Raw genomic sequence first — 25647 nt, 5'->3', positions numbered from 1 at the left:
TGAAGGGATTCCGGTCCTGCCCTCAGGGCACAGGAGACTCCAGGAGTGTGTGGGCAAGGGGTCTGCGAAATTAAATCATCAGCAGCAAAGGCTGGAAACGCCATGGAAACCCAGCTCGGAATGCTTTTTGAATACAGTATTTAATCACCATAACTGAGACACAATACAAAGACACATGGGAGGCAGAAAACTGGAGGAGATAAGAAACAAAAGCTGCTATCTTCCCTGTGAAACCACGAGGCAAACACACACACAAATGGAGGGTATCAGGCACGTATGCAGGGCTCCACCCGCTGCAATTAACCACCCTTCTAGGGAAGGGAATGTGGGGTGGAGGGGTGGGATTGTAAGAAAATGGCTCGGGGGTCTGTATCCAAGAAGAAAACACCTTGTGGAATTTCTTGAGAGCCACCAAAGCTGCTCACTGGAAGCGACGTCATCGCCTCCCGGCTGTCCTCCAGTGCTGGCAGAGATGTCCATCCAGGGGCTTTTCTTCCCTCCAACCTTGTATTTCCTGCTGCCAAGTGGAATAAAAAGCCATCCAAGCTTGATAAGGAAAGGCTGAGGAGCAGCAGCTTGCCTGCCTCCCCACTCAGGCGTACCGAGTGGCTTACCCACTCTCCATCTGCACAAGAAACCATCTCAAAATGCTGCGATGCAAACCGATGGGCATCACGCCGACACCCAAACCCTCTGCTTTCCCCACCTGACTTTGAAAACCATGGCATTTGAGTATCCCTTTCCCACCTCACCCACAAAAAACTTCCATTGTGGAAGATTTTCCCTGTTGTGTTCTGTGCTGCTCATGCTCACACGCTTTGGCCTTGCAGGTCCTTGCCCTTCAGGGCAGGTTTGCTGCTGTGTTGTGCCCGATGGTGAAAGATGGACCTGATCCCTTGGGGTTTTGCCGTAGAGTTTGGCTAAACCTGTATAAAAGGCACCGTCCGGGGGCCTAAACAGAGACCAGAGGGCTGGGATCGAGCAGGTTGGGGATCCACAGGTGGCTTTAACCAAATCCCCTTGTTTTAAATCCTCCCTCTCTACAGAGATCTCAGGAGAGTGAGCACCCCAAGTTAAACCCTCTCTTCACAGAGCCACAAACCCTAGGGCTTAAAAACCACCCGTGGAAGTTACTATCCCATTGGAAACATGAAACTTTTCAGCCTTTCTATGGAGCAAACAAAGAGGGGTATCAACATCTGTGTGTTCAGGGACTTATTGAAATGTAAATACACCTGGTGCTTTGATCTGCAAAACGTTTGTGTCTTCTGTGTGGTGTTGCTCAACATCCTCTGGATGGGATGAGCTGATATGTGACTATTTTCTTACCTTTTCAGCGCACAGGTATGCCTTGATCTTCCCCCACCTGCAGGGTGGAGATCCCCGGGTTGAGGGTAGATAAAGTTATTTATTGCTCGTTTCTTGCTGCCTTTGATGGGCATCTGTTGGTGGGAGAAGCATCTGGTTAACTAGAAGCGGGTTTAAATAGGGATTAACGGGGAAGAGATGGAAATGTCAGCGTTATGTGGGGTGTTCCCACAATGAAAACTGACTCAGGGATCATTTATAGCCTGGGGGATCAGAAGGACTCCCCCTCCCTGTCAGCAGACACCAGGGTGCCAAGCGTCCAGGCACAAAGCAAATTGCAAAATCCCCCAGGTAGTTGTTTTAGGTCCCTGGATGATCTTGTGCATGAAGTGTAATGTTTTAAAGGTGTTCTCATCAAACACCTGATAAGTTTGGTGTTTATTTGTCTGGTCTTATTCAGCAATCGTTCAGGCGAAGCTGTTCAATCACAGTATCTTGAAACTCATGCCACAGGAGGGTTAGAACCAAGTCCCGTTGCTCTCATTCTGCTGCCTTTGCTCAGGACAGGGTGTAACACCATATTTTTAAACTTTCAGGGTTAAAACAAAAAAAAAAAAAAAAGGTTTTCTGTATTCAAGTGGGGTGACAACTGCAGAGTTTCGCTTTGGGTGGGATGGGGGAAAGAGAGCTCTTGCAGGAGGGATGGGGACAGCCTCAGCATCACACTCACCTACAGGGTTTGGAGCAGTTGTGTGGGAGACAGCCCTGCTGCCACACCCCTGCTCACCCCCCCATCTCCCTTGTGCCCCCCAGGACGAAGCCTCCAGCCCCACACAAGATGCTGGGGCTGTCCCCTGCCACCTTCCAGGCCCAGCACTGCAGACTGTTTCTCCACAGAGCCCACACGTGGACACCACAGTCGTCCCCTGGTCCAGGTATGTCCCTCCCATCTATGCCAGCACGTTGTGGCCATCCCGGGCCTGGTTATATCCCTGGGCCCATGCTGGGACACCAGGGCTGTCCCCGGGCCTGGTTATATCCCTGGGCCCATGCTGGGACACCAGGGCTGTCCCCAGGCCCAGTTATAGCCCCCAGGCCCACGCTGGGACACCAGGGCTATCCCCAGGCCCAGTTACATCCCCTGGGCCCACACTGGGACACCCACACCGGAGTGTCACAGCCGCTCCTGGGCCCATCCTACAGGCCGCTGCTGTGCCGGGGCAGCTAGGCCGGGTAGCCCACCGCAGCCGCAGCCTCACTGGGCTCAAGGAGCCCAGGGCGCGGGGACCCCAACGGACCCCGGCGCCGCCATCCTTCGGGCCGCGACGTGGCCCCTGGAGGACCGCGCGCGGCGGCGCTCCGGCCAGTTCGTCTCTGTGGTGGCGGGGCGGGGTCTACCGCGCGACCGGAAGTGGAGCGATCGCCATGGCAACGCGGCTGTGTTTGCTGCCGGGCGCGGGCGGCCCGGGGCGGCAGGTGAGGGGTGACAGGGTCGGGCTGGGCCCGAGACCGGCTGAGGGACTGGGTTGTGGGGCTGGGGGGTGGCTGTGGGGCCGAGGGGCCGTGCAGTTGGGTTATAGGGCCGGGGCCTGGCCGTGGGGCTGTGGAGTTGGGTTATAGGGCCAGAGCCTGGATGAGGGGCCATGCAGTTGTGTTATAGGGTCAGGGCCTGGCCGCAGAGTTGGGTTATAGGGCCGGGGCCTGGTCGTGGGGCTGTGGCGTTGGGTTATAGGGCTGGGGCCTGGCCGCGGAGCTGGGTTATAGGGCCGGGGCCTGGCTGTAGGACTAGGCTTAGCTGTGGGGCTGGGGCCAGGCTGTGGCACTGAGGGCTCTTTCGTGCGGCAGGCTAGGGGCTTGGGGTGCCTGCCCTCCCAGGCCCTGGGGTCACCATGTTTGGGGGCACAGCCCTCCATGACTGGAGTTCCCCATCTCAATTGAGGCACCCAAATGTAAAGCACACCATATTTAAAACAACTCCTCATAGTTAACCTCTAATATATACTGTGCTGAAGCAGAGCAGGCCCTTGCTCAGGAGGGTCTCACCATGGCTTTGGACAGGTTGTTTGCTTTGAGGTTTTTGTTTGAACTGGTGGTGTAACTGGTGATACCTGGTAAGTGCTCTGATGCACTTGGGAGTTCCCCTTCAGAGGCTGCTGAACTACAGCTTGTTGCCTTGGTGTTTATTTGTTAGAGGCAGTAAACGAAAGGCACACACCTTCTCCTTCCCACAAGCTCCTAGGTAACTCTGATGAATCACTTGGGCAGCGTGTCCCTGTCCGGAGCTCTGCTGGAGGCTTACAGAGGGGCAGATCTCTCCCTCCAAGCAGCTCTGTACTGGAGCGGGTCAGGGCACGCCTGTGTGCTGGGACTGGGCCTTGGCTTTGCTTGGTGTTGGCTTGCTGAGCCTTTCCATTTCACAGAAGCAGAGGAGAAATCAAGTGTTAACACATTACTGGCAAAAGGTTGTGGAACAACAGCAGTGGCTGTTCCCTTCTGTTCGTTTGTTTGTTTTGGGGTGATGAACAGGAGGCGAGTCCAACTTTATCATTACTAGAGAATGCCAGGGGCTCAAAGTTGATGTTTTCTTTTTCCTCCTTGATAAATCCTGCTATGCAAACCACAGAAAAAGAAGAGGTGCATGACCCTGTTGCACTTCTAAAAAATGTTGTTGTAAGGTTGTGGCCCAGTTGTTTGGGCTGTTGGACTCCTTTGTCCTGGTAAAGCACAGGTGGTCTGAGCGCAGCTTAAATTGGGGAACACACAGCAGAACATGACTTCATCTTTAACAGGGGGTTAGTATCAATCTCTGTTAAGCAGCTTTTGGTCACAGGAGAAGTCAGAATGGGTTTCTCTGTATTGAATCAGACTTACTCAATTTCAAAGGTCTTCAGAGCTTTTTAAAAAGTGAAGTGTAGTGAATCTTACCCAAAAGTCTGCAACAGGAACTTGATCTGTCACTGCAGGAACGGCAAAAAGGCCAGATCTGTGCTTTGAAGTCTACTCATCTCCCATTTTCACTGAGTGTCTAGCTTCAGAATAAAATGCTTCTGTTCTTTCCATCAAAAACTTTAAGTTGGGAAGGGCATAACTTCCTGACGCTCTGGGTCAACTTTAAACAATCCCTGACAAAGCCAGCACCTATAAATACACGTATCCCGCCGTCTCTGACTCAGCTGTTACTGAACCGTAGGATTGCTGCCTGCCTGCATGGTGATACACCAGATTTATTGCTATTATTAGCTGACATGCAGCACAGAAGTGGGAGCTGTAGGGAGATTAAGCTCTCTAGAAACTTTCTGGCTGATTCCTGTAACTTTTACCTCTGCTACCCCATCCACAGGTGCCTTGAGAAGCAATGGCCACAGCGGCTCTCCTGAACTTAGCACCATCTCACTTCTACTTCCCTTCAAGCACGGCAGCTGCTTTCTTGTGGACAAACACCATCGACATGCATGTCACCAGGCCAAAATCTGCCAAGGGACGCACGAGGTCAAGCTTCAATTACTCTCAGAGCGTGGAAGCCTGTCCTTGCCGAGTGCCATCTTGCCCGCCACCAGCAGCTCCTCATGAGGTGGTTAACAGCCAGAGAGCATCGTTCACAAAACCAGCGTTCCCATCTGGCCATGTGTCTCCTGAGGAAATCCCAGAGCTCCTGCAGCAAATACCTTTGAGGAGCTCCTCTTCCCTGAACAAGTACAGGGTGCTCCCCTCTATCGGCTGGAAAGGTGAAGGGAGTGGCACTGTGGATGCAGTGGCTGAACAGACCAACCAGCTGAAAGTGAACAGGGAGCTGGAGGACACTCCGAAAATCAAAACTCTTTCTGGGGAAGAAGGATCTGCCAGCATATTGCCAGAAAGCGATGTCCCCGCTGAAGAGAGCTCACAGGTGCAGTGTCCCCCCAAGAAACTGGGAATGCAACTGAGGCAGGAGAGCCCTTCGATGTTGACTGTAAATTTGGAAGAGCCTCTGAAGGAAGAGTCGCACTTGCTGCTTGCTATTCGATCTCCCTCTGGTCAGAGATTTGAACATCATTTCAAGCCCACTGACAGTCTCCAGACGGTCCTTGCTGTGGCAGAACAGAAGATGTCAGCCAAATACAAACGCTGCAGTGTTGAAACGATGGAGGTGCCTCGAAGGAGTTTCCCTGACCTTACGAGGTCCCTCCATGAATGTGGGATTCTCCACAAGTCCGTGCTGTGCATCTGCCCAAAAGAGCAGCACGATGCAGGTCTTTAGGTGCACAGAGACGCCACTGTGGGTCTTTCTGCTGAGTGGGATGCATTATTTCTTTCGAAAAACTGAGCCTGGTGTTTTCTGGGCCTACTTCATCTTGCCACCTTCCAAAAATTCCCCTTGAAGCACACTTGTGTAAACATGTTGAAACAGTATTTCGAGTGTATATACCTGCTACATAAGTAGCATCTTGTTTCATGTGTGCCATCACAAATTGCATCCTGAGCACCACCAACCTTTGGCCTTCTGGGTTTCTTGAAAGTGCTGATGATGTTCTTTGAAGACTGAAGTTTCTGAGACCTCTCCCCATGTCCTTTTCTATTATGGTGGGAAGGTGCCACTTCCCAGAGTGGATCTGCGTGCAGAGGCACTTATTTGGGAAGGTAAAAACAAAACTGTGTTATTCTGGAGCACCATCTTCACCCTAAACATCTTCTTGAGTGTGACCGAAAAGGAGATCAAACCCCAAACCCATCTGGAAATAACAGTAATTACACATTAACGGATTAATGTGAAGTATTAAATTGCCAGACCGATGGTAATACACCTGTGAGGGCTCAGCTCTTTCTGGATAACCTCAGTGCAGCTTTTAAGAGTGACTACATCACCTTTTTAAGAACAGCTAGTCATTACTTTGGCTGTATTGGTGAGCAGCAGGATTTTCTACTTAGTTTTCCTTCTCTCATTCAACTTATGCTCCATAGGTAAGAATAGATGGATAGTTAAGATGGGATGTTATGTAATACTTCCATTTAACACCTTTACACTGAAATGAGTGAGTCCAAGCAAGCAAGGGGCTGCTTTGAGAAATTTTAAATAAAAATACATTAATTGGATTTGACTGAGGAATTGGCTTATGCAGTAGACTGTGTTTTACTATGCTACCATCAAAAAAGGCTGATAGGGTAACCTGGCGGGTTTAGATAAACACAGTGCTAAAAAAAATACCTAAGTTTCTAATGGAAATACATATGGTTCAAAGGCAGTATTTCAATCTACTAAAAAAAACGGATAGCTTGCTACACAGATAAGCTAGCTGTAATATTCGGAGGTAAACCTGACTTTTTTTTTTTTTAACCTCAGCGTAACTGGAGCAGCAGTAGAAAGCTGATGCTGGGGTTGACCAGGAGTATAGTGGCTCATTCTAAAGCCAAGTGTTTGGGGTCCAGTGGCTTTATGAAAATGGTACCTGATGGAACAGCATTGCCTGCTACTGTGGGCGATGGTAACTGCGCTGTGGCAATTCCCATGTTCAGGGAGATCAGGATATCCGAATATGTGGGGGCTTTTAATCAAACCTCAGTGGGGAGCAAAGCATTTCATGTTTTGAGAGCAGGAACCATTTTCTGTGTTTCATTTGGTGTTAGGTGGTTAATTCCCTTATTATGATTTTGTGTATACTGTATTTCTTCTCCATTTCAGAGTGTTTTCATACTGTGTGGTAGTGTAATCAATAAAACCTTTCAGGCTGAAACCTGAACTTGGAATGGTTTATGTGAACAGGAGGTTTAGCCATCACATATTCTCTTAAACAAGAAATGCCGTTAACTTGATGGCAAATATCTCAGGGACCATCCAAATCAGACTTTGGGACGGTCAGCTGCCATTCACGCCACCTTGCAAGTGCCTTCCTGGAGTTTTTATCTTTGTCCTCTATTAAATACAAGATTGCAGCATGAAAGAAGCACTTTGGATCAGTGACTGCCTACTGCTAACAACAGAGACAGGGCAACCACCACGCAGGCTTGAGAGCGTACAGGGCTGATGTTCTTACTCTTCTGCTCTTGGTTAAAACAACTTGGATCACAGTGGACAGCACTTCTTGTGCTAGGGGATATTCCTCCTGAATATCTCCATCTAAGATGAAGCTGAATGAGTTTGGTTCTCTAACCAACTTACCCCAGGCTACAGCATCTCCCAAGAGGTGCATTTTAATTATTCCGTTTTCTAAAAACCCCATCAGGCAAGTGCAGAGCAGGGAAAACACCTCTCTTCTCCCTGCATTGTCCTTCCCGTCCCTTCAAAAGTCATCTGGGCATGCAGGGGATGATGTTTTAGCAGCAGCTCTGCCAAGTCCAGCACAAGAAGGAAAAGAACAGTATTTATGTCACCTCATTTATTGTGTGGTATCATTTAATGAGCCTCCTCCTGGGAAGTTTTTAAAAATTTCAGCATTAAATCAGATGAAGTTCAGTCTGTCACAGGATGCTTTGAGAAGGTCATAAATAGAAAAAAACACCAGGACTCCCAGCTGGGAATGTCCTTACCTAAGGCTTTTAAACAACAACAAAGTATTCAAGCAAGAAATTAGCCAAGGCATTGTTCAGTATGTGTTCTTTATTCCAATTAAAAGTACATTAGAAACAGCACACAGGACCAGCAGCAGCTTTCATGACAATTCAACCCAATACTCTGCTGTCACGAGGTCATTCAACTGTACTATTAAAGTAGGTGATTGAAACAAGTCTTCCACTCGACACGCAAGCACTCACTCACCTGCCACTTTAAATAGGTTTCCAACGGAATAAAAATAGATACACCCCAGAATACAAAAAGTTTAATTTTAACAGTTGTTTTTTTTTTTTTTTTCACTAAAGCCTTTATACAAATTGATAAAAGGGTGCACAATTTCCTAAAATTTTAGGTACATTTTAAATGAGCCTTTTTTTACTTGGTAAAAGGATCCATGTTCCTGTCTTTGAACAGAATATGATGGCCAAAATTGCAAAGAAAAAAATTCCTAGTTAAATTTACAATTTATACATTTGTTTTGAAGTGATTCCTGCATCGAGTAGCAGGCCAATGGCTGCTCACGCACGTCCCATTTTTCCCCAAAATGTGCACCCTACGTTCTAGTTCAGGAGCTTCCTTCTCCTGGAAACCGGGCTGGGGGAACAACCCACAGGCTTTCAGCTGCGCGCACGAGAATGGTCCCAACCGAACTAAAAGCCCGAGCACAGAAGTTGCAAATCATTCCTTCTCCGGCAAGGATCACCCTGGGGCGAGGGACTGATGACCTGTTTTGCACTACGAGCACAATGAAAGTGGAGCGCTTCCCGTCTGCAGTTTGGCTGAGCAATTTAACTCAAAACTCTTGATACTGAAACATACTGTAATAGGTAAATTTGGTGTTCAAAAAGTCTTTTCTTTTGGTCAATACAAGCTACCATGATTTTTTTTTTATTCCTATTACTGATTGATGAAGCCCGGCAGTTCTGGATGTCATTCATGCAGAGCTTCACAGCAGCATCTAGAACTGGCACCACCTGCCTTAAGGTGACTGACCCCCACTCCAACACTCATTAGCATTTTACGGAGGTGAATTTATTCAGAAACTTAATTAGTACAGTTCCCTTCATACTGCCCCTCCCTCCCCACCCCACCCACCTACACCTTGGTGAGGTTACACGCTTCAGATGAACTTCTAGAGTACATACTTAAGCACTGTCACCACTGCACTGCTTTACGCATAGTGGCCATTATAACAAATCGAGGACAAATTAAAAGAAAATACTGCCCAGCAAAAGCAACACGGCACCTGTGTTTGCAAGTATGAGCTACTGGAGACATCCTTAGGACAACTTACGTAAGGAAAAGCAAGGCAAATCCATCAGGAAACCAGAAATGAGTCTGGAAGAGCTCAGGGGAGCGCCAAAAAGAATGACATCCTATTTTGTACAAGTTGAGTATTTAGCCAAAAACCAGCTGCCTTGTTTGGTTTTCTGTGGTTTGTTTTTTTTTTTTTCTCCTTTACTTATGTCCATTATATATTCAGCTGTTGAATTTTAACTGATCAGGTTAATGCTGAACTTAATTTCAAATTACAGGCAATAAAGCTTTCTCCTTGGTTGTTTTTTTTTTTTTTTTACATTTGTTTTCAATAATTACATATTGCCCATTGTTTTGGCAAGTGTATTTCTTAGAATTCAAAAGATCATCCCGTTTTAAGGCTAAACTAAGAAATGTTAAAAGCTTCTGTAAACATTTCCTCTTCCTCCCCATAGTTGCACAATTTGAAGTCCAACTGCAATTTTTAAAATGAGGTAATTTTTGTGTACTCATATCTTAAGAGAGTCCTTTGCGGGACTAGCTGAGAGGCGTGCCAATCTGAACGCTGATCCAATTGTAGTGGGAGAGCTTCCACAGCAGGGTACACACCAGTTCCAGCAGCTGTACTTCAGTTAGTTATCTTCTCAATTTCATCCAAGTCATCAGTATCCAATTTGTTTATCTTTTTGTCTGGAAAAGATAAGTCAGTCAGATTTCGTAACACAGAGCAGAGAAGGGAAAGCTGCTTTCTTCAGCTGGTCTCAGGGAGTTTGGGTTTATCTGTGAAACGTTCAGTCAGGTTTTAAAACTACCATGTAAAACTTTCATCAAAGCCCCATCTGGGTACTCAAATGTTACCAATCTCTGGAACATGCATTTTAAGGACTATCAGGTAGACAGCAAGCAGACAACTTGACTTATTTCTGCTCCCATCATCTGTAGCAGTTCACAATCCTAAGTGACATGACGCAAAATGCAGCTGATGTGCTCTTCTGCAGTTGGTTTAAGGCTCAACAAATACCCATTAGGTCTGCTCAGTACACAGCTAGTCAAAATTCTGCAGAAATAACATCTAATTTTAGAGAAAGAAGAAAGTCTGAGGGTACGTACTGAAATGTTCCTGGATTCTGTTGAGAATATTCATGCTGTGCTTGCTGTCCACCATGTTAATAGCCAGTCCTCGCTTGCCAAAGCGACCTGTGCGTCCGATCCGGTGCAGGTAAGTCTCATTATCTGGATTTCCATCTTTATCCACAGGAAGGTCAAAATTGATAACAACAGAGACCTGCTCTACATCAATCCCTGATAAAAAGAAAGCATCAGATGACACATTTGGGGCAGGAACAGCCCCCTCTAGCCTGACCTGTGTGCAGCTGGCTCACCAAAGCCAGGTTACCAGCAGCAGCACTTCCAACAGCTTTCCAAGAGCTGCCCTGTGGCTGCCTCCACATTGAGTCAAGAGTTAAATGCCATTCTCAAGCTCTGAAATGGATCTTTTCCACAATATTCTTACAGGGTACTTTGAAATAAAAACTATCTAGCTGTTACACCAGAGAATCCCACTGAAACGGCTAACGGAAAAGCAGTTGGGAGATGCTTTAACTTTGAAATTTTGGAAACTCTCCTCCTCCCTGAAGCTGTAAAGGCCTCTTGGTGTTTGGTTGTTGTTTTTTTTTTTGTCCCCAAGTACTATATTGTCTTAACTGTTCTAGGATGTCAAATTGCAACACAAATTCCTGCTGGAGTTTGCTATGTTTCAGATTTCTGTATTTCAGCACATGTTTACTTTAAACACTGAGGGTCAGCAGTACAAGCCAGGCTTGGTGCCAGAGGCATAAAATTCTCATGGGATGGACTTTTTCATCTCAAGCTGCGGGATGCCTGCAAGGAGTCCTGTGTTTGCCGACAGGCATCTTTATATGCAAGGACACAGTCAGCATCCCAGGAGTCCTGGAATTACTTTAAGGACTAATTTGTCCAGACTGGAACACTTGAGATGCAAATTCTTTCTGCAAGCTGGCCAGCAGTATGTTATCTTAGGAACTGCTGCTTCTGCCCCTCTCTGGCGCAGCTCTGCCATGCCCTACCTCTGGCACAGACGTTTGTGGTCACCAGCACCTTTTCCTTGCCCTCTCGGAAACGCTCTATCACCGCAGCTCTCTGTTCCACCATCATTTCCCCACTGAGCAATGCCACCTGATGGCCTTCCTTCGAGAGCTCTGCTGCCAGCCAGCCAGCTGTCTTCCGAGTCTGAAACACAAAGTAAGGCCTGGCTTTGGGAGAAGTTTAAATGCTGTAAAGCAGAAACAAACCTCTCTGGGGTTGACTGGAAGCTCCGTGGGTGCTCAGTTTTTATATCTCCCAAGTGCTGTGCCCACCCCCTCCCCATTACAGACTGTGCTCCCAGCTCTCACACCACAAATAAGAAAATGTGCATCTGCCACCACAGGAACACTGTTTAAGAAAAGCACCCCTTTGTGCTTTGCTCCCAAGCTTTCACTCTATGAGGGAGTCTTGCATTACATGTGTACGCTAAAAACTCACGAGCATTGCCAAGAAAACAAAACTACTCAGCTTGGAAAATGGCAGGGTTAGAGCTGAATGTAGTTGTGAAATCCCACAGAGGCTCTACGCAGTCTTGAATTAAACAGTTTCCAATTTTGATAGTTTTTTGAGCTCTGATTATGTCTGATACTTGAGACAGGCTAAAAGCAGACTGCTGCAGCAGACTCCAAATACAGGTTTTCTCCTGCCTGAGCAAGCTTTACATGGCTGTTCTGGTGTGTCAGGACTGTTCTTTTTTTCTAAGAGTTATTACAGTGGCTTCCAGAAAAAAAAGAAAAAAAAAAAAAGAAAAAGTCTCAGTATGATTCACAAGGAGAGCCCAGAGCTATATCGCCAATTACCCGAGGGAAATGGAGTCCCAGGAAAAGCTATGTATCGGCCACAGAACTACAGGTCTTCCCCATCCCTCAATTCTGCTCTATTTTCATCCATTTTCCAGCCTCACTTTTTTTTTTTTTTAAGTAGATCCGAGTAATACTTTGTTTTGGAAAACCGTGCATTACTTGATCTTTGCCTCAGAGGACTTCAAGAATAAAAATGGCTATTGTGCTCTCCTGGACGGACAAACCCAGAGAAACAAACTAGCTAGGGCTATCACAGCTTGCAAGATTTCACTCCAAGAGGGAGCCAGAAAAGCCAAAGAAAAGGGCCGTTCATGTTCTCAGTTTCTTTCTGACAAGCGTGCCTGGCCAGGTTTTTAGCACTAGCCGACACTAATAGGGTTGTTGGGACTAACATTCCCCAAAAGGACTCACGTGGCAGAAAATCATGGCCTGGGCAATGGTGATAGCACCATAGATATTACAAAGAGCCTGGAACTTCTCATCTCTGTTATTGCACAGAACGTAATACTGCTTAATAGTGTCCAGTGTCTCCTCCTCTCGTTTCAGTTTGATAATGTTTGGGTCAGGAACAACTTTTTGAGCAAACTTCCAGACAGAATCCTCAAAAGTGGCTGAAAACAGCAGCATCTGGCAGTCCCTGGGGAGCATTCTGCAAGAGAGAGAGCAAAATGGGCAGGGTTCCCATGCAACACTGTCACCCCCCTGATATCCTGATGGGATTAACGCTGCAGGCAAAGCAGAACAATGACCTCAGAACCATTTATTTCAGTGGCTGGGAAGACGCTAATCTCACCAATGCCTGATTGTTCCCTCATGGACCAGTGGCATCCAGACTTGCATTCTTAAAAATTAATAAACCCTGCTTGAGGGACAGGCTTTTTATTCTGTAAGAAAATGAAACTACTTGTCATCCCCTGACATTCTGCCTCTATTAACCATCTGGATTAGAGCTAAATATATCATTTTAATCTTGTTGCTTTATCGGTGAAGACACCGGTCAAGAATCTAGCCCTGCTGTCCCTGTGTTACAAAATAGCTACAATCGAAAGAAACAAGTATCACCTCAGGCAACGCACACCAAGGCCTTACCTCTGAATGCGGATGCTCTGGTCCTGATGGCCCTGGGTTGCTATCATTACGTCAGCCTCATCCAAGACGAACACTTTGATTTTCTTGGGATCTATGAATTTCAGTTTGGAACACCAGTCCAGCACAGTGCCGGGTGTACCGATTACGATCTGCTCAGAGATCTTCTGACCTCTCTCCACTGCCGAGACAGAAAGGAGGTCTTTTGTAAGATGGCTGTTTCAGACAGCGAAACTCTCTGCCCCTCTCCAAGCTAGCCTATTTCACCATCCCACTGCTCTATTGTTTGTCTGTTGTGTTGCACCCAAGGAAGATCATTTGCTCATTCACAGTCTGTTAGTAGTGTTTCACCTTACTCACATTTATTGCCTCGGACAGCATATGCAAGTTTCAGCTCCGGATAAAACTTTCCCATCTGTTCAATCACTTTTCCCGTTTGAAGTGCCAGCTCGTATGTTGGGGAAAGGCACAAACACTGGAGGGACAGAATGACAACGCGTTTGAGATTATCAACATCCTGGGCAACACCGTCACACTTGCTTTCTAAAATCCTTACTGACGTTTTCCTGGAGACGAACATGCGAGCAGCAGAACAGTTTCTGAAAGCCCAACAGCTCTGCATCCTGAAACTAGGGGAATGAGTTGAATCGATGCAGTCGCTGAGCTACCAGCTTTCTGTGTTCAATTCTGCTCCTCAGAATCGAGAGCGCAGATACTCTGCTGGGGGACATATATGGACAGTAGTAACAAGGAACCTAACACCTAGAGATAAGAACAGCATTTTTTAAGTAAAGAACTCTAGCCTTGGTAAAGCTGCTCAACTATCTCATAAGGAAAATGGGTTGAAAAAGCCCCTTTCCTGGCACCATCTGCTCTACTGCCACAGATATCTTCCATTCCATCCCAGATTCCACTACCTTAACCCCCTCCAGCCTGCAATATTTCTTCGATTTAATTTCTCCCAGAATGATATCCCCCTGATGTAACTCCTCACAGACCAATGGCATCCTGAGTTATGCAAGGGAGGGACTGATAGGAAGAAGTTGTGAGCAAAATCCACGTCTTCTGCATTAAACATTTCGATACATCCCCAAATCACCAGCCCCTGATAAGCAGTTTACAGAAACAGAGTATCAAAGGTCCCAAGAGAAGCCCAGCCTCTTCACTAGGCGGCACTGCACCACCCCTAACCCCCCCGAAATGGCCACATCCCGGAAACTTTACCTGTGGATACTTGTTCCCAGGTTCAACGCGACTGAGCATGGCCAGGACAAAGGCAGCTGTCTTGCCAGTACCGGACTGAGATTGTGCAATCAAGTTCTGTGGGCTGCAAAACATCCAACAGATACGAGCTCAACCAGATGAACCGGACAACATATTCATGGGGTTGAATGATAAAGAAAATGCAGCGAGTGGCTTTTTAGTACCTTTTAGATTTACCACTGCTCTGGACCGGTGCCTAATTTGACCAGCTATGCTCCACGGGGCAGAAGTTAGCTTCTGCCCTCTACCAACTCTCTTTCAGCACTACTTGATTATTTCCTTGATGAATGAAAACTGTGATTAACTGTCAGTACTTTTCCATTTCAAACATCTCCCCCTAGTGTCTCAATACTTCAGACATTTCAGCTCAGGGGCACAGAGAAGAAAACCAGCCGTGCAGGCAATGCACCATCTCAACTACTCCCACCCACCCAGGATTTCTGGAGCTACGTTCCATAGCGGCCTCATTATTACGCCCCTACACTGACTACGAAAACTGGACTGACCTCGGCTGAGCACCTCAGCACTGCACGTTCAGTACCAGCCCTAGGAAAAGGACAAATCCAGGGCTGCTGTCACATAGCTTGTGACCACAGAAACACCGTGGCATGGGAACCCTTTCACCACAGCCCGGACAGCTTCCCCATCACTATCATCCCACCCAGAGTTCAGTAATAGTACATTAAATCTGTCAAACCCTTCCTATACTGGAAGAGAGTAGAAAGCATGTGTACATACGGTTCAGCAAGCATCATGGGCAGGGCATTCTCCTGTATCTTAGATGGTCTGTTGAAGCCCATGGCATAGACTCCTTGCAGGAGCTGTGGTTTCCTGAAAACACAGGAGTTTAAAGTACATTTGGTTTTCATTTGTGTACAAAAAGGTGAGAAAAAACCTCGCACCCAGACCCAGAGCTGCTCCTTTCTGTGTACCCACTACAGTCGCACCAGTGAGGTGACTGTGATCAGTGCCTGGAAGCTACAGCTAGTGACAGCAGAAAGTCTGGAAAGCAAGCTTTGCAAAACCCCCTTGATTTAGTAAGTCAGCCTGCATGCCTGCCTTTCACGGAAAACCTTGGGTCACAGCTCTAAGGCTAGCGCTGGGCTTCTCTTTCTAAAGCAGCTTTTCAGACAATCCTGGGAAACCCAGAGCAGAAAGTATTAATCCTGTCCTTTAGGCCAATCCCTTTTCCTCAGCCATGCCTAATCTCGGCACCAAAATTATCACTCCTTGAAGACTCAAATACGGGACTAAGCGACCTCGGTACAGGCAGAACAGAATGAAGCATAACGTCATGAAATCGTTGCAAGGACTTCAGGAAGTCGCAGTGGATTCTGTAAGACAAACTGACATCTTCACACCAGAGTGATACTGGTGTAGCACACAAAACGGGTAAAGGACTGGGTAAGCGTATTCACCATGACTGCACCTAGTGATCCATAGGTATAACCCAGCACTCAGACCTCAGCGTGTACTGACACTGCTAGTCAAATGCTCACCAACTGCTTTTTCTCGAGGGAGCTTTCTAGTCTCAGGAGACACTTGTGTAGACAAGGAGATCCAACAACCACCTAAAATCGAGGTTATGGTGCTAGTGAACTCTTAGCTGATGACCTCCAAGTGCTTACTGGAGTGCTGTTAGTGGTGCTCAGGAGTAAGGGCTTTCCTTTCAAAGCAGGTTACAGATTTCCTGCCCACCATTTCCCGCTGTTAAGAACTTCCTATTCAGCACAAGCATGCTTTTAAAAAATCGTGTATTACTTTCAGATGATGGCTGGAACAAAAGCTCTTTGAAAATGTAACCTTGTACTACTCAGTAGCAAGGACGTACAAAGCCCAACTCTGCAACAGTTGCCAAGGATACGCCAAGTCATAACAAAATGAAGACTCAATTAGTCTGACTGCCCCCATCATTAATTCACTTGGATTGTTTAGCTTTTGAAAGATGGGAATTAGTCTAACAGGCACTACAGGACCTTAGCTTTTTTTGTAGACGTTCAACCACTAACATTAACAAAATGAAATGACATCCTGACATTTCACAGTGAGAAGTCTCATCGGCTCCGATTTCCCCGTGGAGCTTGCAAAAGAGCAACGAAACCAAGATCATCAATATAACCAACAACAATCTCAACAGGACAGCCTCTTTAGCACATTAAAAAAAATATATAAATCCATCATTGCGGCGAATGAAGAGACGGGACGCAGCTTGATGCAAGCAAATGTCAATTTATTGTACAGAAGCACGAGGTTTTATAGACTTTCAGAAGCTGCGCGTTTTAAACAGATTGGTTCTTGAAGCTAAGCCTTGCATACTAGGCAATCCCTGATTGGTGGTTAACTGCCATCAATTAACTGCAAGGTGTTATCTTTCCTTGGCGCCATCCGTCTCCCACTCCCCTGTGCTCTGTAAACATGCCTCATCATGTTAATTGTTGTGTCTATTCACACTCCTCGTCCTCCCAGGGTTCGTGACCTACAAGCTCGAGCACATTCCCCTCAGCTAACTGATTGCCATGCATGGTCCTAGTTTGCAGACCGCTCCTGCATCTCCCCCTTCCTGTTGCACAAAAAGAACCTTTGAAACCGAACGAGTAAAAACAAGGTATAAGTAATAGAACAAATAAAAAAGCAACTAAGACGTATTATCAATGTCAAAATAACCTACTGTCTCTATTCCATACAATTTTACAATTTCCCCTTTTTGTTTTTGAACAGCTAGTACCAGGTTTGCCATGTTCTGCAGGGCCCTTGCAAACATGACAGCAACCAAGGTAATAGCAAACAAACAATACTGCCAATTGAGTGAATGGATGCCAAAAAAGGCTGAAGTTTTCTCAGATTTTGATAACGTGTTGCTGCAATGGGGCGCCTAAAATCCACGCAGCGCATACCATCAGAATCCTCACAGCCATGTCCTTGAACCAACAACAAAAAGCAGTGGCAATTTTGACTCACATTCTTAACTGCCTAACAAACAAGGTGATTTAACTCTTTAATGCTTTCCCTGCTGTTACTCCGGATAAGAGAAGAACGGCTGCGACACGTTCCCATCACAGCCTCCTACTACATTAGCATCTACAGAAAGACAATTATCGACATTCAAAGTGTAAACAATACCATCTTCTTTTGGATTAACATTATACATAGGTGGAAGGGCACACCAAACAAGAGCTGGCTCAGTCAAAAAGTTCAAAACATAGCATGCCTTCTCTGAACATACCTCTGGGGTCATTCCCTTCATTCCCTCTCTTTTTTATGCAAAGAGAAACACTTTTACCGTAACAGAGAAGCCCCTATTTACATCTCTGAGCCCGGACACAAACCGCAGCTGTATGCTCCACCAGGCTCAGGGCAGGAATCATTCATGCAGTTACACAGCTATATATCTCTGCAAGCGTGCAGACACCCATTAAACACTAGATAACCATGTTTATCTTTCCTATTCTCCTTCACAACACCTAGCTGTTCTCTCATCTCTTGTTAGGTCAAATATTCTCCAGTTTCCTCTCCTGTATATCTCCTCAGACATTCTCTATCCTCCCCTTTTTTGCTTGTTAGTTGCAAGGAGGCAAAGGCTGTATGTAGCTGGGTGACCATGACCTGCTTTATGTTACAATCAACTAAACACTGGATACAGAAAAAAAAGCATGGGAGACCTAAGGCAAACGTCACTAAGGTGGTTAAAGATAATTATAATAAATCCTGTAATACTTTTGAGTCATGGCCCAAAGTTTCCCAGACGTGAGAAGAGACCAAAGGCATCCCGCCCCTGGCTCTGTTGCAGATCTTTGTTTTAAGGCTTTTGAGTTTTGTATACTTTTGTAAATTAATTCACAGTGGTCACTCAGATTCACGTAACACATCCTATCAAAGTCTTCACACTTGTGTCCCTGTGCTAATAATAAAAATCAATAGCAACTCGGTTCTGTAGCAACATATGATGGACAGAATCAACATCTGTTAATAAGCCAGAAAAAAAAATATTATTTGTAGTATTACTTTGTTTAGCAAGCCAGCAGCCTAATTTACTAAGCAAGTTAAGAGCGTGTACTATTCTTACAGAAGAGATTAGAGAAGCAAAAATCTGTTATGCTGCATTCCAGAACTCAGCCTGAGAATTACAGTCTGCTGTGAGTTCTGCGTTACAATCATTTGACACATGTTGGGGTTGCGATTGTGAAAGCTGCCCGTTTACAATTTTCATTGACATTATCACAGCTAGTTGTTTTAAAAGCATCCCTTGAGCTTCCTGATGTTCGACTTGTTGCAAAATATTCTGAAGCCAATCAATCAAGTTAGTATTAAAGTTAGTGACTCTCTAGGACCCTGCAAGACTGTGGCAAGACTCCCGCATCCTGACTGCCTTAATAGCCATCTCATTCATTTGCAAAGAGTTGTCCCTGGGATACCTTGCCTGAGTCACAGAATCGGCACAGTTAATTTTCTCCAGCCAACTGCTCATAGTTAACAGCAATTCCCCGATTAAGGTTTTCAATCAAGGCCACTATACATAGCTCACAAAAATCAGATAACCACATCATAGACTCTATCAGTTAGTACCATACAAAGCAATGACTTCCAATCATGCAGTGTGAGTGTATAAGGCTCTGCCATCACTTCAAGAAGGGACATAGCAAATGTATTATGAATCCTCCCTTCCCGCACTGCTTTGCTTAACCCTTTAACAGCCTCGTATTGCACAGGCTGCCACTCTCGAGGTTGATTTGTCTGACAAAATACTGAACATGCCATAGCGACTCCCAAAACCCATCACTGAAGTGTTTCCCACTTGCATTCCTGCCACCAGTCCCTCAGACTCCCTTTCACCCTCCCCAAAAATACAATCAATGCATCAGGAGAGACGAGGGGGAGGGGGAAAGGTCTAGCTCCTTTTCCAGATCTATAGGACCTGGATCAAAAGGTTTATCAGTGTCAATAAAATTATTGTCCGAGTTGTCCTGTTCCCGTGCTTGGTCCTGTGCTGTGAGGGTCGCTGCAATCAGTGACAGAAGCTTTGGAGGCAGAGGAGGTGTGGACGGAATCGCCATCACTGACGGTGTCTTGAGAAGAGTCGTGCTGTCGGTGGAATTTACAGCTTCCTCTGGTTTAGCACCGTTAGTAGAATTAGTCCACACTTGGCAAAGAGTAGTCAGAATTTGCCACCAAGATGCTAAATGCATTCCCGACACGGAGTTCCCCTCCGCGGCAGCATCATACAATTGGCTGCTGTATGTGCACACTTTCATTCTTTCAAAGTCTCTAAAGTTTCTTGGCTGCTCACCTGTCTCAATGAGTACAGGTGTTATCCTCGGGGTTTAGGTTGTCCGCCTGGTCCAGACAGCAAGTTCAGCCAAGCCGTCTCCTCCGGAACGCAGCCCTCTTCCACGAGCTGTCTTTTTTATCGACCAGTTCCGTCCTTATTCTTCCAAGGCTTCGGAACACCACCATAGGGGTCACCATTTGAGGAAACTGAGGCACGGACTCCCTGATCTGACTAGAAGACCCTTCATGAGTCCATATACGTCTCTTTCTGGGGACGAAGCCTGATTCCCCATTACGGATTTCCCACAGCTCACCTCTCAACTCCGGAGGGATTTCTGGCCGGCTCCTGCTTCCTTTCAGCAGATCATTCAAAGTTCTGTGGGATTCGCTGCATGTCGCTCAGACAGGCGATTCGAGAGCCCTTCACGTTAGATCCTTAAACGCATCACGTCGGGGTCACCAATTTGCGGCGAATGAAGAGACGGGACGCAGCTTGATGCAAGCAAATGTCAATTTATTGTACAGAAGCACGAGGTTTTATAGACTTTCAGAAGCTGCGCGTTTTAAACAGATTGGTTCTTGAAGCTAAGCCTTGCATACTAGGCAATCCCTGATTGGTGGTTAACTGCCATCAATTAACTGCAAGGTGTTATCTTTCCTTGGCGCCATCCGTCTCCCACTCCCCTGTGCTCTGTAAACATGCCTCATCATGTTAATTGTTGTGTCTATTCACACTCCTCGTCCTCCCAGGGTTCGTGACCTACAAGCTCGAGCACATTCCCCTCAGCTAACTGATTGCCATGCATGGTCCTAGTTTGCAGACCGCTCCTGCACATCATGCCTTAAGTCCAGCTATCATTGTTTGAAAGCTCCACCGGTAAAGGTCTTCAATAGCAAGGGTCAGAAAATACTAATGCTAGTAGTCTCTCCAGTACATAAATCCAGTATTGCTGGCAGAGAAAAGACAAGCTTTTCCCTTTGTGCTGTTCAGTGCTGCTGCTGGGCCTTCAAAAATAACCATCAAGAACAGAAGATGGTTGTGTTCATTACTTCTGCCAATAAACCAAATCTTGTATTTTCCAAAACACTGCGGTGCTGCCAAACACCTGCTCCAAGCATCCCTGCATTTGCTGGAGAACTGGGGGCAAAATAACAATGCCTTCAACACGGAAAAGGTCTCACTTTGCAATTCACATAACCCTGGTGACAGTGGCCATGGAAGGACAGCCCTCTGTCCTCTGTTCACCTCATCCAGCTTACCACACGCAAACTCCACTGTGCACTTGAAGGAAATTTGATGAAAACCATACATTAAATTCAGAATAGTGTTGCTAGAGCTGATTATAGAAAGCAATGCTAGCTCTACACAGAGCAGGAATTAAAATGAGCTTGTTTCAGATGGAAGCCTTCACAAGGTACCAAGAGAAAACAGTTCTCTTTGCATTTAAATAATACAATAAATCATATGCTAATTTATAAATGACAAATTCACAGTAACTTGAAACAGAAACACATGCACTTTTAAGCGGTATTTCCTATGCAGCCAGGGAATCTATCGGGACACGAGGGGAGGCTCCCGACTATCTGATTGGCTTCAAACTCACGTCTGCTCTTGCAGTTTCACCAAAAGTGAGTCAACGCTGCGCCCCGTGAGTTCAAGAACGAGACTTCCTACAACCGAGTGGGCCAAACAATACACTAAAAATACAGCCATCAGGGAGCCTGTTCAGTACGTCTGTTCCCAGGTTCTAAGAGCTCAACGCAGATAAGTCTCTGACCCGTCCCAGCGTTACCCTTCTAGCAGCTTTGAGCTGATGGGCACTTACAGTCGCAGCTCCTCAAAAGACTTGACGGAGTAGAGAGGCGATGTGGGATCCCTCTGCAGCACCTCCACTTGATTTGTTGTGTCAACCAAGTTACTGCGGATTAGCTTGTTCAGCAAGGACTGGGCAGCTCTGTCCTCTGTTGATAAAGCAGGTAGAAAAAATAAATCACTTTTTTTGTGGGAGCATGTTGTTCCCACTGAAACGCTGCATTACCGAGCCAGTTAAAAAGGACAAGATGCATCCAAACACTGGAAGTCTCTATTACAGAGCAATGTCATAAAAGAGCCCAAACTTCCTGAATAATGGGACATCTATCAAGACATCCCAGAGATACACATTTAATATCCAGGAAGATAAACCAAAGCAAGCACTGTTTTAAGGGGGACCTTAACAGATACAGAACTCTGCTTACTTAAGATAACATAGCTTAGCATCTAACTGGAAGGCAGGACAGGGTTAAAAGCCTCCTAAAGCCTCAGTATTATCTGACATGTGGGCAGACACCTTTCAGGGTGTTTTTTTCTTTCTACAGGAAGTTTGAGGACAAACAGTACTTCGAAAGATTCCAGGGCTGAAACACAGCAAGGGCTGAGGATAAGTGAGATCAAAACAGAAGGTTAAACTGCTGCACTTTGAGGTTTTGCTAACAAATCTGTTTTCTAAAGCCACCTTCTGAAATATTTAGAGCTGATACCCACCTCTTAACAGCCATTTCATAAACGCAACATGTTGGTTGCTACAGCAATTCCAGCTCCAGGTTATCCAACTCCTCCTGTATCCAGTCCTGCCTTTGAGGATACTGCTATCCCCTTATTTCTCTCCACTCTAATCCAGGAGTCTCCCAAGTTATTACAGGACCCAATGGCTTTAAAAGTATTATGGAGGAAGGACATGTCTTACAATTAAGTCCTTGGGGCAGGATACAAGATCATCCATCCTGAGACATAAGGCAGACTTACTTTAAGTATAAATGAAACGTATTTCTTTTCAACATTCCTTGCCAAAGCATCTTTCAAGAAAGCACTTACCCTTCTCCTCATCCTCCGTCTTCTCTATGTTGTCATCTGCCTTGACAACGGTACCTAAATTAAAACAGTTTTGGGGCACATGTGAGGTCAGGCCTCAGAGACAGCCCACACCCGCAAAGATTTACATTTTGAATATTGTGGAGAAAAGCTCCAACAGCTGATTTTCCTGACGAGAACAACCCTGAGAACAGCCCTGCTCTATCGTTGTGCAGAAGAAACCCAAGTTACTCGCTCTCTATGGCCAAACTGAATTTTATCCACCGTACCTACAGATTTTACCCACACAGCTCCTTGAATACAGCAAACCATGATCAAAAAAAGCTAGCCTAGCAGAACAAGCACAAGAGCCAGATATTTACCCTACACTACTGTTAAATCTTAACTTTATGTTTCCCTCTTCTGGAGTTTCTTTACTAATTGGGAATTTACTGTGGCAGCAGCACTCCAAACCCAGTGGAAAAACATGCCCTTGCTAAGACCATCTGAGCAGCTGTAACTCACCATTGGCATCTGGTTTGGTTTTTTCCTCCTTCAGGTGTAAATTGCTCAACTACAAGTGAGGAAAAATACAAAATCAGTCATTCTGAAGCTACCTACATTTTACTACTGGCCAGGAAAACCTGAACTTCAATCAAGGCTTCCAGATTCACCTCCGGCTAAAACTATTGCACAGGCCCCACCAAAAACACATGCTCGAAGGCAAATGAGATGAAGTTAGCAAGACGGGCTCTATTTCAAGAGTTTTAAGACAAACACAACTTTTTCTAAGCTGTAACAACGACATGGGGGAAGAGGGTTGTTTTCTGTCCCTGCATCTCTGCTCCCCCATAGCTCTACTGATGGTAAATAGGGGAAAAATCATATTCCTGGCCGGAATGTGGAGCAGAGTGCAGGGCTGGGTGGCATAAGCCACCCCTGGATGAGTCCCGCTCATGGGGGGGTTGTTTTCCCACCAGGAATGTGACAGGGAGAGAAGCCCCATCCCACAGGTCCAGGGTCTCAGTTAACGCTCTCTCCACGCTAAAGTGCAGCACTTGAGCAGCTCAGAAAAGTTAAAAAAAAAAAAAAAAAAAACAACAACAAAAACCAAAACCACCCCAACACCTCAAACAAATTTAGCTCTTGTCATTGAAAAAAAAAAAAAAAGAGAAAAAGGGGGTTTTTGGCCCCTGGAAGCCAGCTTGCAGGCTGGGTGAGGGTGCTGCTGATAGGGCTGTGTCTGGATGCAGGGGGAGGCCAGGGGCCTCCCTGCCCTTTTGACACTCGAGAAAGGAGAAGGAAATTTAATAAAATCAAACAAAGAAAAGGGATTTTTTTGCTCCCGAAGGAAGACCCCAGCCACTCCCCACCCCGAGGCGGTGTTGCTGGCAGGGCCCCACTACAGAGGGGAAGGACAGGGGCCTCCCTGCTCTTTTAATACTCAAAACATGAAAGGAGACATCAAAAAATTAACAAAAAAAAACAAAAAACAAAAGGCAGAAAAGAGGGGGTTTTGCTCCCCAAGGAAGACCCTAGGCACCGGCCCCCCCCAGGCGGTGCCGCCGGCCGGGCCCCGCCGCGAAGGACAGGAAGGGGCCTCCCTGCCCCACTGATGCGCCAGAAAAACATAAAAAATGGGGAGAAAAGGGTTGTCCGGCGCCGGCTGCTTCCCGTGAGGCGGAGGCGGCGGCCCCCGGCCCCGCTCCCCCCAGGCGCCCCCCGGCCCGGCTCCGGCCGCCCCCCCGGCCCCCACTCACCGACTCGGCCGCCGCCTCCTGCTCGTCCACGGCCAGGGCCCAGGAGTCGGTGGCCATGTCCGGGCCGGGGGCGCTGGCGCCGGGCTCGCCGTGATCAGCCGCAATGGCGCCGGGCAGGGGAAGGGCGCCTGCGCCGTCCCCGCCACCGCCTCCCGCAGCCCCGGACCCGGCGGCAACCGCGGCCGCGGCGGCGCGTTCCGGGAGCGGCGCGTTCCGGGCCCGCCTGGGGGCTGTGCTGGGGGGGGGGGGGGCGGGGCGGGCCCGGGCGGGGGGCCTGGCCTCGGTGCGCTGTGGGGCTGGGGTCCGGCTGTGCCCTCTGTAGTGTGGGGCTGGGGTCCAGGCCCCCTCTGTGGTGTGGGGCTGGGGTCAGGCTGTGCCCTCTGTAGTGTGGGGCTGGGGTCCAGGCCCCCCTCTGTGGTGTGGGGCTGGGGTCAGGCTGTGCCTTGTGTGATGTGGGGCCTGGCCTCTGTATGGTGTGGGGCTGGGGTCAGGCTGTGCCCTCTGTATGGTGTGGGGCTGGGGTCCAGGCCCCCCCTCTGTGGTGTGGGGCTGGAGTCAGACTGTGCCTTGTGTGATGTGGGGCCTGGCCTCTGTATGGTGTGGGGCTGGGGTCATGCTGTGCCCTCTGTATGGTGTGGGGCTGGGGTCCAGGCCCCCCCTCTGTGGTGTGGGGCTGGGGTCAGGCTGTGCCCTCTGTATGGTGTGGGGCTGGGGTCCAAGCTCCCCCTCTGTGGTGTGGGGCTGGGGTCAGGCTGTGCCCTCTGTATGGTGTGGGGCTGGGGTCCAGGCCCCCCTGTATGATGTGGGGCTGGGGTCAGGCTGTGCCTTGCTGCATGGTGTGGGGCCCCCGTATGGTGTGGGATGGGGGCTTGGGTTTCCCGTGTAATGGAGTCGGGAGCGGGGAGGAAATCACGGGGAGGCTGCGGCATTTGGGAGGGACCCGCAGCTCCTTCTCTCTCCGATACAGAGATGTAGGTGAAAAACAAGGTTGTGGGATGAGTCATGGAGGTGTAGAAGTGGCAGGAACATGGAGAAGTCATTTGTGTCCTGTCTCTTGCTGTAGGGCAGAAGCTGGCCTAGACGAGGTATCAAACCTGTTCCTTAAAGCTCCTGCAATAAGGGTGAATGAAAGGGAAAGTGGAAAGGAAAGAAGTGTGGGAAAAGCCTGCGGGATTTCCTCGCTACGTTGTCATTCCCTGCACAGCGTTTGTGTTTCCTTGAACCCTGCGTGGAAGGAGCAGCCCTCGAGGAGGGTCTTAATTGGTGTTATTCTATGCAGCAGGACTGGTAGAATGGCCAAGCCCTTAGCCGTCAGCCAGTTCCTGAGCCGATGGTTACTTCCTTGACTCGATACTCACCCTCCCTGTTACTGAAGACACAGAGCTACTTTCTTTATTCCCACAGCCTGAAACTTTCCATCTGAGCTGTTATTTCTTTCGGTGC

The 25647-nt window shown here is 47.4% G+C and overlaps 2 protein-coding genes and 1 long non-coding RNA gene across 3 annotated transcripts; 1 reads left to right on the top strand and 2 right to left on the bottom strand.

Moving 5' to 3' along the window:
- Positions 1–124: 124 nt before the first annotated feature.
- LOC121084700 lies at positions 125–2157 on the bottom strand. Its single transcript, XR_005826842.1, has 2 exons — positions 1330–2157; positions 125–517 (listed from the first exon to the last, which is right to left on the bottom strand). It is a non-coding gene; the product is annotated as an uncharacterized LOC121084700 (long non-coding RNA).
- Positions 2158–2696: 539 nt separating this feature from the next.
- On the top strand, positions 2697–9371 carry UBXN10 (UBX domain protein 10). The gene is made up of 2 exons (XM_040586508.1): positions 2697–2784; positions 4649–9371. Exon 2 carries the CDS (start codon positions 4664–4666, stop codon positions 5543–5545), a length of 882 nt encoding a protein of 293 aa, XP_040442442.1. The 5' UTR covers positions 2697–2784; positions 4649–4663; the 3' UTR covers positions 5546–9371.
- Positions 7865–24348, bottom strand: LOC121084698 (ATP-dependent RNA helicase DDX19B). Its single transcript, XM_040586507.1, has 12 exons — positions 24205–24348; positions 22970–23018; positions 22469–22522; positions 21441–21576; positions 15088–15180; positions 14311–14413; positions 13447–13561; positions 13090–13267; positions 12412–12649; positions 11179–11341; positions 10202–10393; positions 7865–9781 (listed from the first exon to the last, which is right to left on the bottom strand). Exons 1-12 carry the CDS (start codon positions 24259–24261, stop codon positions 9720–9722), a joined length of 1440 nt encoding a protein of 479 aa, XP_040442441.1. The 5' UTR covers positions 24262–24348; the 3' UTR covers positions 7865–9719.
- Positions 24349–25647: the final 1299 nt, after the last annotated feature.

The sequence above is a fragment of the Falco naumanni genome, chromosome 3, assembly GCF_017639655.2.
Source record: "Falco naumanni isolate bFalNau1 chromosome 3, bFalNau1.pat, whole genome shotgun sequence".
Lineage (NCBI taxonomy): Eukaryota > Metazoa > Chordata > Aves > Falconiformes > Falconidae > Falco > Falco naumanni.
The sequence above is the reverse complement of the archived record's forward strand: the minus strand, read 5'-3'. Positions and strand labels throughout refer to the sequence as shown.